We start from the raw sequence: 13,330 nt of genomic DNA, 5'->3' as shown, positions 1-13,330 counted from the left end.
TGTTGAGAATGAAGGGCATCGATCTCTTCCTGCATTGCACTTTGCCATTCTACAACTTTAGAAGCGGCCTTGAATGTCTTTGGCTCGGAGACAGGTGACTGAGAGCCAATGCTAGCTGAGAAAGCCTTCGGTTTGACAATACCATTCTTGGAACGTGTTACCATAGGATGCACATTCATTGGTAATGAGAGAACAACAGCAAGATGATCGGGTTGGAAATCAGGATCCACAGGGATGGGATACTGTGTAGGCACGGTACCTGGTATGTCAACACTTAGAGAGGGAGATGAATTCAAATGTGGGACAGATGTATGTGTTTCCAAGGAATCAGAAACACTAGATGCAGCCAAGAAATCTGAGGCACTAGATGCAGCCAAGGAATCTGAGGCACTAGATGCAGGCAAGGAATCTGGAGTACTAGATGCAGAATGTATTGAATCTGTATTATGAGATGAGGATGCATGAGTATGAAGTGATGTTGTGACTTGATTAGTCAATGTAATGCATGGTAATGACGGAGAAGGATGCAATGATGGAGATGATACTACCAAAGGTGAGGTTTTGACAAAAACAGAAAACTTTTCATATGGAAAGTTGGATTCATCAAAAAGCACATGTCTTGATATGTACATTTTGTTTTGAGCAAGATTTAAACAGAGGAAACCTTTATAATCGCCTGCATAGCCCAGAAACACACAAGTAGCTGTTTTTTGTTGTAATTTGGAAGTGTTATATGGTTTCAATAGAGGAAAACATGCACATCCAAAAAATTTTAAATGACTAATGTGTGGAAGATGACCATATAACAGTTGATAAGGAGACTTCATTTTAAGAATGACACAGGGCAAGCGATTGATTAGATATATTGCAGTGGCACAAGCATGAAACCAGAAGATATTAGGTAACTTAGCAGTTTGAAGTAGAGTAATGGCAGTTTCTACAATGTGCCTATGTTTTCGTTCAGCTAATCCATTCTGTTCAGGAGTGTGTGGACAGGATTTGTGATGAAGGATACCATTGGTGGTGAGAAAATGTTGAAATTGAGAGCTAATATACTCTCATCCACCATCATTTTGTAAAATTTTAACTTTGGCAGAAAATTGGGTACACACAAACGCATGAAACTTGACAAATATAGCTAACACTTCTGATTTATATTTCAAAGGAAAAATCCATGTAAATCATGTACATTCGTCTATGAAGGTTACATAGTATCTAAACCCTTCATATGATAAGAGAGGAGCAAGGCCCCATACATCATTATGGATGATTTCTAGGGGATGTACAGATTTATTTGTGGGAAAAGAAAAAGGCAACTTGGTAAATTTCCCTTCTAGACATGGTGTACAAACTGTTTTACAAGTGTATAAAGATTCAGAAACTTGATGCTGATGTAGTATGGCATAAGTGATTGCATTAGATGGGTGTCCTAGCCTTTGATGCCATAGACTTGTACTAACAGGTTGTGCAAGAAAGCATTTGTGAAACTGAGATGATGCAGATGGCAGCTTCGGAGTAATGTGGAAAGGTATAGGATAATAACCAGCCCTACACAGCCCCTTGAGAAGGATTTTCCTTGTGAATTTGTCCTGAACCCAAAAAGAAACATCATCACATATGAATTGGCATCTATTATCCTTACAGAGTTGGTAAATTAGTAGTAAAGGATGAGATAGCTTTGGAACATGTAAAACATTCTGCAACACAAGAGTATGAGAGGAAGTATGCAATTTGGAAGAGCCTATGTGATAAATGGGTAAACCTGCACCACTTGCAGTGGTAATCGTGTCATTGCCATGATATGGTCGTGCCAACTCCAAGTTAGCTAGGTCAGAGGTCATGTGAGATGTTGCACCCGTGTCTGCAACCCAGAATTGTTCTTCAGGGGCAGATGGTTGATGCTGAACATGCATTGCAGAGAGATTTGGGGTTAGTGGCCATCCTTGATAAGCAAAATTTCCTCGATGATAGCATTGAATAGCGGAATGACCAAACTTCCAGCAAATTTGGCATTGAATCGGAGAATGAGAAGCGGAGACCATTGTATTATGTCGCTGAAAGCAGTCAGCTGCAACATGCCCTTTTTTGTTGCATATTTGACAAGTTGGTATTTCAGATGGATGATCTGGACAATGAGACTGAAATGGTCTTTGAGCACCAAGAATTCCAGGACTTGGATTTGGTGAATGATTATAAGATCGGGAACCAGACTGATATGACCTTCCTCTTCCTTTGCCTCTGAAGTTGTTACCACTCTGAAGTTGTTACCCTTGTAACCACCATAGTGGTAAGAACTCTGAGGATTACTTCCAAAATTGCTGGATGGATTCCCATTAGTATAATACTGCCCATCAGAATTATAACCAGGGGAACGGGAACCACCACCATTGTTCTTGTATGGTTGATCATTGATGCCAGAGCTAGAACCAAACTCAACAGAATGAGAATAATCTTGATCAAGAACTAAAGCTTTCCCTTTGTCAGTGTTGGTACCAGCAACCATTGCAGCACTAAATGATGGGGAAGACTCAAAATATTGACCAATTGTAGTTTCTTCAGCTAACAATTGAGACCTGAAGTATTTTAGGGAAATGCCAGTTTCTCTGCCTCTTATAACACACCTGAAGGTGTTAAATTTTGCAGGAAGACCTTTCAGGGCAAGAATGATGATATCATCATCATAAAAAATGACTCCTGCAGCAGCAAAATGATCTCTCGCATCTTTGATCTTTTGCAAATACACAGAGACAGATTCAGACCCTTTTTGAATGTTTTAGAGCTCAGTTTTCATCTGAAAGATTGTAGCTTTCGTGACTGTCGAGAATCGCTCAGCAAGATTAACCCACATTTCATGATAACTGTTACTCCCAATTATACAAGACATTGCAGTTGTAGACAAAGTGGCAATGATTAATTGCATAAGAGCACGATCATGCATCTTCCATACAAGATAATCATCTGTTTCAATCCCTTCAGTTGTAGCATCCTTATCAAATCTTGGAGGACATTTTCGTGATCCATCAACAAACCCCAGAATACCATGACTTTCAAAGAGAAGTTTAATCTGAAAACTCCAGGTTAAGTAGTTAGAATCATCAAGCTTGACTGTAACGGACGTAGAAATGGTAGAGATAAGACCGGTGATTGGAGACTGAACAATCCGTAGCTGATCAGTAGTAACCATTGTTGAGTTGTGAGACAAGAAATTCACTGAGACCTTTTAACAAACAGTTGATATGCAAAAGAAGAAGACTAAGTTGTTGAAGCTCTGTAATACTCTGACGACGCCAATTTTTTGTTTTATCACAGAACAGTTTGCAAACTAGAGGGTAGAAAGAAGAAATGAAAGCTTTGATTGAGATGCGGAAGCGCCAGTCGGATCGGCGATGATACCATGTGAAGATTGAAGCAGTAGCTCCAATGAAGATAGTCGAAGAAACTGAAATTTAGAGAGAGAGAAAGAGACAGAGATTTCAGAGAAGATTTCTTTTTTATTTCTTGTATGTTTTTCATCATCAATTACACCTTTAGCTATCTGTATTTATATTATTACATTCCTTGCTCTGTAAGCCAAGATATGAAGTATATCAGTTTTAACAACCTTAACAACCTCAGCACCATATCCTAACAGCCTTGTAACTTCCTTTGGATCTTGTGACACTTGTCCTCATCTAGACCCTTGAATTGCTTTCACTTGAATTCTGCTCTTGATGCTTGTTGTCCTTACTTATACTCTTACAGTTACGACTCACTTAGACAGAAAATAGATAATTTTAATTTTTTAATAAATTGTGACTTGTTGAATACTTAAATGAGCATACATTATATGCTTGTTCCCCATGTTTTCATTATGCTCCAATACTTCATAATATATATGTCATTCTATTTTGTAGTTTATGATGAAATTATATATACTTTAAGTATAAATAGACATTTATTTACACGAAATATAATTGATTTACTTAAATCCGCCTAATTTGCCTAGGTGTCCGTCTAGACCCCGCCTAGCACCTAACGTCTTTTAGAATCTTGCTAATTACAGACTAACTTGGTGGAGTTGATACGAAAATGGGTGAGGATTTTGATGGGGATAAAGATAAAATGAGCAAAGGTACAAGTGGGGATTGAGCCCTGAAAGGAAATTGGAGGAAGTGAAAATGTGATGGAATCATCATGGACGAGCAAGAATGCTTTTGTAGGTTGATAACCGTTGAACAAAAACTATGCTGCATAAGTCCCACATTGACAGAGTAGCCAGATGTCCAGTGGCGCTAGTATAAATGAAGTCAACATGTGACTGTTCAAAACACAGAGCCATGCGTCTAGCACAAAGCAAACTATTCTTTCTCTTTTACTAAAGAATATTGTGTGCTCGTCACTACAATGGCATACGCCTATTTTTTGTGGGTATATAAGCTCATAGTGGGCCTTTTTCGTCCCACGACCATACAACCTTAAGCCCAAAACTTGATGTCATGTTTAAGCCCACTAGCGAGTGTTAAGCTGTGATTTTTAACTTCAGAGATTCATGTCTCTTGGAGCAAATAATGACCGATGATGAAGATGATTCATAGCTTAGGAATACTGCAACTTCTTCAGCAGGACAACAACGATACATTCCCATGAAACTAATCTCCTTTATAATCATTAAAATCATAGATTGGAAATCTAATTAGACTGCGTTTATCAAATCACATACCAATTTTTAAACCAATACATATACGTTTGAAATAAAAAAACGAACACATATACTAGTTTCTAGGAAATCTCCTTCCTTTGGAATCCAAACCAATTGAAAATTTCAATTTTGGAAGACATATATAGTTGCATAGTTCACATATACTGATAACTTTTTTGAAAATACTTTTAAAATAATTAAAAGTGTTTTCAGATCCCAATAAATGTTTCTAAACCATATTTGACAAAATATATATATATATATATATAAGTGTTTTTTTTATAGAAAAACACTTGCATTTCTATTAAATACCACAAGTGCTTTCTGAAGAAGCATTTTCAAACGATAAGTCTTCAACATAATTCTTGTCAAGTAATTTCCACTTAGGTTCGCAATCAAGGCCTAATTTCATATAAGAATTGACAAAGGAACTTGCAAGCTTAGAGTTTTGAACTAGAGCTGATATTTCAACGGGCAAAGAATTTTGGTGCGGAATAGCTAAATAGACCAAAGGATTTACGGGATTTGAGCAAAGAAATTGGGAGTTAGCAAAAAAGTGGAAGCCAAACTATTTGTCCCACACCAGCCACAGGGGCAAACTATCTACCTTCGCTCATATAAAATATTGTAGGCTGCGGAAGATTAACTTACGGAACCAAGCGTTGAGCACAAAGCGAACTATTCTTTCGCTTTTTACTAAAGAATACCTTGTGCTTGTCGCTTTAAATGGTGTACGCCTATTTTTGAAGTTCAGCTTGTATTTTCTTTAGCTGTTACCCTTTATGCTCTGGAACTGGAACTAAAGAGTTGTCTTCTCCTTGAAAATTTAGAGTAATCTCCATAAGTCATACACGCCAAATATCACTCGTTAAAGTGAAGGAAAACGAGGTGTGCTGCTGCTGAGGTTGGAATATGCAGTGTTTTCTTATTTTTATTACAAGTGATATTCTGGAGGAAAGAAACCAGTAGTCAATGACTTGCTTTGCTGTGGAGTTGGGTGTATACCGCCACGTCAATGAACACTGGCAGCATGCTTAACACATGCAAGTCGGACATGAAGTGGTGTTTCCAGTGGCGGTTTTCTCTAACTATGAGAGTAATGTACTACTTGTGGTAAATGTAGTACTAGCAAAGGGAATACAAATATATCAAAAAGAGAGTTTGCTAGCATAGGAAATACTGATATAGATCATGCCCTCACATCTAGAAAATTAATGAACTCTTATTTTTATAAAAAAAGACCTTGAACACCTGATCGATCAGGGTTTATTTATGAGATACATCCAGACTACAGGGCTTGACAAACTTCATACAAACTTCAAACAACCACACTTCTCCACAAGGTAAAAGAAAAACGCAAACTTATTAAGTGCTGAAAAATCAAACAGCTAACAACAATATTATTTTTACCACATTTTTCATACCAAATATTTTACCACTTTTCTAAAGAGATGAGACCCACATGAGTTGGTGGATCATACTTCTATTAGAGAAATGATATAAATGTAATATGAAAAATATTGTAAGTGTAACATTACTCAATAGCGAATAGGGAAAAGTCAAACCTAACAAAGCCTAGATAATCATCATTGATCCAGCCATACTTCTCCATGAACGGATTGACTTGGTTTTGATCCCTAGGGTAACTATCTATGCAGTCTTTCCACGCATTGACATCATCCAAGTCCTTCATCACTTCCCACACAATATTGTTGCACTTAAAACCAGCTCCAAATCCAGTCATCAGAATCCTGTTCCCCTTCTTAAGCCTCTTCTTTGCCTCCATGTATCCCAAAGCGTACCAAAATCCGGCCGCCGATGTGTTTCCGAACCGGTGAAGCGCCATTCTTGACGGCTCAACGTCATAATCACTTAGCCCTAAGCTCTTCTCCATCCCATCTATGATTGCTCTTCCACCAGGGTGAATACAGAAGTGCTCTATTCCTGTCTTGAGATTCAACCCTAGTCCCCCAGCTGCTTTTGGCTTTTGGCTTGTAATACTAGTTCTAATATTGTTAAGCCTAGAGGCCACCAGATACCTAAGTATTTCTCTTAGTGGAAGCATTTTTGGTGCTAGAACTTGGAGGTTCATTGTAAAACCCAGAGTTGCTGCTTTTACTAGGTATTTGGTAAGGCGGAAACCTCGATTTCCACTCTCATCTTCTACCTGTATGCAACAGTTATATGCTTCTTCGTTCGAGCCGGTGTGCATTCGTACCAAATGATTTAATTTCAGCTTGGCTTGGTGCTTTAGGCTTCGGTTGTTCGTGAACAGCATCGCGCACCCTCCCGAGCGGAAGAGACAGTTTGTGAGCATCATGGATTTTTCTACGCCGCAATACCAATGAGGAGCCAACGATTCCGTGCTTACAACGATGGCATTCGCATTCTTGTGAGACTTGAACAAGTTTTGTACAACGTCAATGGCAATGAGGGTCGCACTGCAGCCCATTCCCGAGAGGTTGAAGCTCTTGATGTCGTCCCTCATCTTGTAACGATTCACTATACGTGAAGATAGGGAGGGTGCAGGGGAGAACATCGACACATTGACGACAAGAATGTCGATTTGCAACGGAGAAATTGAGGTAGCCCGAGCGAAAAGCTTGTCCAGCACGTCAAAGATGATGCCATCCATCTCCGCAAGTTCATCTTCTAGGGTTGCAGTTTCTTCTCGGCCTTGGATGATGTTTCTTGCGCAGTAAGTTTCCTCGCCAATGCCCGAATGGGTAATAGTTTTCAAGAGAAACCTGAATTCTTCCAGTCCTAGATTCCTGTTCCGCAAGACGATTTTCACGCATGAATCAGTGCTGAGCTTCAGGTCGTCTGGTGGCATGTGGCACTCGTAGGCCAGCAGATAGCATGCCTGGTCTCTCCTTCTGAGAAGTAACTTACAGAGGCAGGAGAAACCATAGAAAAGAGCCAGCAAACACGTTGCCATCAGGATCCCCATGTGTGAGAGAGAGAGAGAGAGAGAGAGAGTTTAGAATTGGGAAGTGTCGAATGATCAGTTGCATGTATACAGCTTTCAACGATCTATTTCTCTTATAAATAGATGTTTAAGATAGAGCTAGTGTATCATGTAGTAGGCCTCATTAAGGTGTATAGTTAGGTAGTAGTTAGGCCAACCACTAATAATAATTAGTAGGGTAAGAAGGCCTTGACATTTAGCACCTTATACGAATGGAGAAATTTTTCAGTGTACCAGAACACGACTCGGGACACTAAATGTTATAATATAAGTGTTTAATTTTTTTTCAATTATCCAACCACTTGTATTATGACACTTAATATACCGAACCATGTTCCGGTACTGAAAAATCTCTTATATACAAGTGTGTTAGCTTTCTCCACTCAAATATTGTGTGGGCTAGTCTTTTTTTCATTGAATAAGGTATTTTTCTTATCATTTTTTTAACAAATTCAGGGATTGAACAATGCATTAGAAATGTCTTCTTCATGAAAACTTGGCTCGGGACTTACAATTTTAACCGTGGAGCTATGTCGTTTGTTCTCTCGGCTTGGATTGGAGATCACTCATTAGACTCTAAACTTTCTATATTTAGAAAGCAAAATACACTTATGAGGAGTGTAGAATGAGATTTTTGGAGAGCCAAAAACATTTCCCATCCGAAAATGGTATGATGAATTTGATGGTATTATTAGGTTGGATTGAGGTAAAAGAAATATATGAACTCTTGTACGAAAAATTGGTTATTAAAACTCAACAGGGAAATTGCCTTGACAGATAGGATATTCCTCAACTTACTAGCACTGCCATTAATGTTGAAACTCTCATGTAGCTTAGGATACTACAACAACAATAAAATATTATCTCACTAAGTGAGATCGGTTGTATGAATCATAGGACGCTATTGTGCTTGATTTTGTGCCAAGACTTCCGTTAACTTCAAGTATTCTATGACTTTTCTTAAAGCTTATTTCCAACTACTAGGTGTAGCTTAGAATACTAATAAAAAAAAACCAATATATGTGCATCCTATTGTGAATAATATGTGGATGACCCACATAAATAGTTTGTTACTATTTATGCACAGTATTTTCACTATTCATTTGTGGAAAATTTGTAAAGTGAATAGTGTTCTCTTTGCTTATAAAATGAATGAGAGGTGAAGAAGGAGGTGAGATACGAATGAGGATAGAAGCAACATGGCTGAGAAGAGAGAAAAGAGAGGAAGAGGAGAGGAGATAATATGAGATACGAATGAGGATAGAAGCAACATGGCTGAGAAGAGAGAAAAGAGAGGAAGAGGAGAGGAGATAATAGAGAGAGTTATCTTTGTACTCCTATATTCCAAATTATAATGAAAGCACCATTGCTGCCCCGAGGACGTACTTCAATCACACTGACTGTAGAGGAACCTCATAAATTTTGTGTCTTATTTCATTTATTTCACTGCACACACCGTCGATTTTACAACACGTCCTTATTTGTTTTATAAACTAAATGCTCTTCTAATATTCTAGTCCACGTTCTGTAATTGGTGACATTGAAATCCTTGATTCTTAATTTCTTTGAAAAACAAATTGTTGTTATGATCAAGTGAACCATGCCGCTTTTTGCTAAATACGAAAAAGGAAATGGAAATAGCTAAACGATGTTTTGTTTTCATCCGCTTATCATTTCTCTACTAAAAGGAAATACCTTGGTCAGACCACAATATAAAATGACGTTACGTTGCTATTTGTTTGCCATGTAAATTTGTATTAAACAAACTTATCAAAACGACGTTGACAATTATGTAATTTTCGTGTCAATAATATAAATCTTATGGAAGACATGTATATTTCTTAATACTGAATGGTCAAACCAACCAGCTTTTTGAGATGATTTTATAGTAAATTTGTTGGTAGGTATGTAAGCTCATAGTGGACCTTTTTCGTCCCACGACCATACGGCCTTGAGCCCAAAATTTGATGTGCATCATAAGCTACAAGCGAATGTTTTGCTGTGATTTTTAACTTCAGGGTTCATGTTTATAGGAGCAAATAATGACCGATGATGAAGATGATTCATAGCTTAGGTATATTGCATCTTCTTAAGCAGGACAATTCCTTATAGTCATTTTTACTCATAGGTTGGAAATCTAAGTAGACATCGATTATCAAATCAAATACCAGTTTGAAACGAACACATATACGTTGGAAAAAAGAACGAACACATATACAAGCTCTAGGAAATCTCCTTCCTTTGGAATCCAATCAATTGAAAATTTCAATTTTTGGATAACATATGTAGTATCATATTTCACACATATTTATAACATGTTTAGAAATGATTTTAAAATAATTAAAAATGTTTTTATTTCACTAAAAATGTTTCAGACCATATTTGACAAAAACATTTGAAAGTGTTTTTGTGATAAAAAAAGCACGTGCATTTCTATTAAATATTTCATACCATAAGTGCTTTATGAGGAAGCATTTTAAAATGGGCTATAAGTCTTAAACATAATTCTTGTCAACTAATTTCTACTTACACTATGTTTGGACGAAGAAATTTAAAATTATTAAGAAATTTTAAAATAACGGAAATTGAATTGATGGAATTTTATTTTTCAGAATTTGTGAATTTTTTTGTTTGGTTAGCTTAAAAAGAACAATAAAATTGAATACAGAATTTGTTATTTTTAAGTTCTCAATCATAGAAATTGGGAAATGACATCTATTTACATGGAATTTAAACTTGGGAATTGGAGATCCCAAATTCCAAGTTTTTTTTTTTACGCGAAAATTCTAAATTTCTATGTTTATGAATTCAAACAAGAGAATTGGTGCATATCAATGTACAAATTCTAACTTTTATCTAAATTCCAAGTTTATTTCCCTCATTCAAACATAGTATTAGGTTCGCAATCAAGGCCTGATTTCATATAAGAATTGACAAAGGAACTTGCAAGCTTAGAGTTTTGAACTGGAGCTGATATTTCGACGGGCAAAGAATTTTGGTGCGGAATAGCTGAATAGACCAAAGTATTTATGGGATTTGAGCAAAAAAATTGGGAGTTAGCAAAGAAGTGGAAGCCAAACTATTTGTCCCACACCCGCCACAGGAGCAAAGAACTATCTACCTTCGCTCATATAAAATATTGTAGGCTGCGGGAGACTAACTTACGAAAGCATACATGAGCACAAAGCAAACTATTCTTTCAACTTTTACTAAATAATACTGTGTGCTCGTCGCTTATACGCCTATTTTTTAATGGCGCATCTCTGTTAGTGCACCTAAATCTCAGTATTTAAATTGTAAAAGTTCAGCTTGTATTTTCTTTAGCTGTTACCCTTGATGCCCTAGAACTAAACAGTTGTCTTGTCCTTGAAAATTTAGGGTAATCTCCACAGGTCATACAAGCCAAATATCACTTGTTAAAGTGAAGGAAATACGAGGTGTGCTGCTGCTGAGGTTGGAATATGTAGTGTTTTCTTATTTTTATTACAAGTGATATTCTGGAGGAAAGAAACCAGTAGTTAATGACTTGCTTTCCTGTGGAGCTAGGTGTATACCGCCACGTCAATGAACGCTGGTGGCATGCGTAACACATGCAAGTCGGACATGAAGTGGTGTTTCCAGTGACGGTTTTCTCTAACCATGAGAGTAATGTACTACTTGTGGTAAATGCAGTACTAGCAAAGGGAATACAAATATATCAAAAAGAGAGTTTGCTAGCAAAGGAAATACTGATATAGATCATGGCCTCACATCTAGAAAATTAATGAACTCTTATTTTTATAAAAAAAAACCTGGAACACCTGATCGATTAGGGTTTATTTCTGAGATACACCCAGACTACAGGGCTTGAAAAACTTCATACAAACTTCAAACAACCACACTTCTCCACAAGGTAAAAGAAAAACGCAAATTTATTAAGTGTTGAAAAATCAAACAGCTAACAAAAATATTATTCTTACCGCATTTTTCATACCAAATATTTTACCATTTTTCTAAAATAGATGAGATCCACATGAGTTGGTGGGTCCTACTTCTATTAGATAAATGATATAAATGTAATATGAAAAATGTTGTAAGTGTAGCATTACTCAATAGCGAATAGGGACATGTCAAACCTAACAAAGCTTAGATAATCATCATTGATCCAGCCATACTTTTCAATGAACGGATTGACTTGGTTTTGATCCCTAGGGTAACTATCTATGCAGTCTTTCCACACATTGACATCATCCAAGTCCTTCATCACTTCCCACACAATATTGTTGCACTTCAAACCAGCTTCAAATCCAGAGTTGCTGCTTTTACTAGGTATTTGGTAAGGCGGAAACCTCGATTTCCACTCTCATCTTCCACCTGTATGCAACAGTTATATGCTTCGTCGTTCGAGCCGGTGTGCATTCGTACCAAATGATTTAATTTCAGCTTGGCTTGGTTCTTTAGGCTTCGGTTGTTCGTGAGCAGCATCGCGCACCCTCCCGAGCGGAAGAGACAGTTTGTGAGCATCATGGATTTTTACACGCCGCAATACCAATGAGGAGCCAACGATTCCGTGTTTACGACGATGGCATTCGCATTCTTGGGAGACTTGAACAAGTTTTGTACAACGTCAATGGCAATGAGGGTCGCACTGCAGCCCATTCCTGAGAGGTTGAAGCTCTTGATGTCGTCCCTCATCTTGTAACGATTCACCATACGTGACGATAGGGAGGGTGCAGGGGAGAACATCGACACATTGACGACAAGAATGTCGATTTGCGACGGAGAAATTGAGGTAGCCCAAGCAAAAAGCTTGTCCAGCGCGTCAAAGATGATGCCATCCATCTCCGCAAGTTCATCTTCTAGGGTTGCAGTTTCTTCTCGGCCTTGGATGATGTTTCTTGCGCAGTAAGTTTCCTCGCCAATGCCCGAATGGGTAATAGTTTTCAAGAGAAACCTGAATTCTTCCAGTCCCAGATTCCTGTTCTGCAAGACGATTTTCACGCATGAATCAGTGCTGAGCTTCAGGTCGTCTGGTGGCATGTGGCACTCATAGGCCAGCAGACAGCAAGCCTGGTCTCCAGGCTAGTCTAGAGATTTTTGAGGCCCAGGGTGACGTCCAAAAATGTGCCCTAACTTTATATAAAAAAATTATTTGTTTTCACACGTAAGATGTCGATAAAATTATACTTAGAAAATCACTTCAAACTTAATAATTTAGAAACATAGAAAAACTAATTTATTTTGTATCGTGTGAATGAAACGAAAAAACTTCAGGTTTACAAGTAGATATGAGTTTCGTTTTCCATCTTAACTTTTAAAATGTTTTTGTATAAATCGTGAGATGTTTTTTTCTTATTTACTAACCTTGTCAATGTGGGATTAAAAAAATAATGATGTTTTTGAGTCTTTAATTGATATGTATAAGTAATAAATGGTAACTAAACTAAACTTTTTAATGACGCGTCATATGATTTGCAATTTGGAAAAATTTGCTCAACGCATTACTCTTTGTTAAAGATTAGACTTGAATTGGAACAAATGTTTAAAAATAACAACCCACATAGCTAATAACTACTAATTAAAATTAAATTAAGAACCAAACAAAAATTCGTAAAAATTGAAAAGAATAAACATGGACTTAGCATTTCGAACTTAGGACCTGTCGTTAATTTTAAACAACAAAAACCATTGATTCTAATTAAACT

At 37.2% G+C, this 13,330-nt stretch overlaps 2 protein-coding genes, 2 non-coding genes and 1 pseudogene across 4 annotated transcripts; 3 read left to right on the top strand and 2 right to left on the bottom strand.

Annotated features, from left to right (window-relative positions):
* Positions 1-4,311: 4,311 nt before the first annotated feature.
* Positions 4,312-4,429, top strand: LOC126630854 (U5 spliceosomal RNA). The gene has a single exon (XR_007626136.1). It is a non-coding gene; the product is annotated as a U5 spliceosomal RNA (small nuclear RNA).
* A 902-nt stretch (positions 4,430-5,331) lies between these two features.
* LOC126630852 (U5 spliceosomal RNA) lies at positions 5,332-5,450 on the top strand. The gene has a single exon (XR_007626134.1). It is a non-coding gene; the product is annotated as a U5 spliceosomal RNA (small nuclear RNA).
* Positions 5,451-5,882: 432 nt separating this feature from the next.
* On the bottom strand, positions 5,883-7,705 carry LOC126629462 (3-ketoacyl-CoA synthase 19-like). Its single transcript, XM_050299507.1, has one exon. The coding sequence runs from the start codon at positions 7,626-7,628 to the stop codon at positions 6,213-6,215; it is 1,416 nt and encodes a 471-aa protein (XP_050155464.1). The 5' UTR covers positions 7,629-7,705; the 3' UTR covers positions 5,883-6,212.
* A 3,106-nt stretch (positions 7,706-10,811) lies between these two features.
* On the top strand, positions 10,812-10,920 carry LOC126630856 (U5 spliceosomal RNA; annotated as a pseudogene).
* A 1,043-nt stretch (positions 10,921-11,963) lies between these two features.
* Positions 11,964-12,679, bottom strand: LOC126629465 (3-ketoacyl-CoA synthase 19-like). The gene has a single exon (XM_050299509.1). It carries the CDS (start codon positions 12,663-12,665, stop codon positions 12,159-12,161), a length of 507 nt encoding a protein of 168 aa, XP_050155466.1. The 5' UTR covers positions 12,666-12,679; the 3' UTR covers positions 11,964-12,158.
* Positions 12,680-13,330: the final 651 nt, after the last annotated feature.

Source organism: Malus sylvestris, chromosome 7 (assembly GCF_916048215.2).
Source record: "Malus sylvestris chromosome 7, drMalSylv7.2, whole genome shotgun sequence".
Lineage (NCBI taxonomy): Eukaryota > Viridiplantae > Streptophyta > Magnoliopsida > Rosales > Rosaceae > Malus > Malus sylvestris.
Note: the sequence above shows the minus strand (reverse complement) of the source record. Positions and strands in the feature narration are given on the sequence as shown.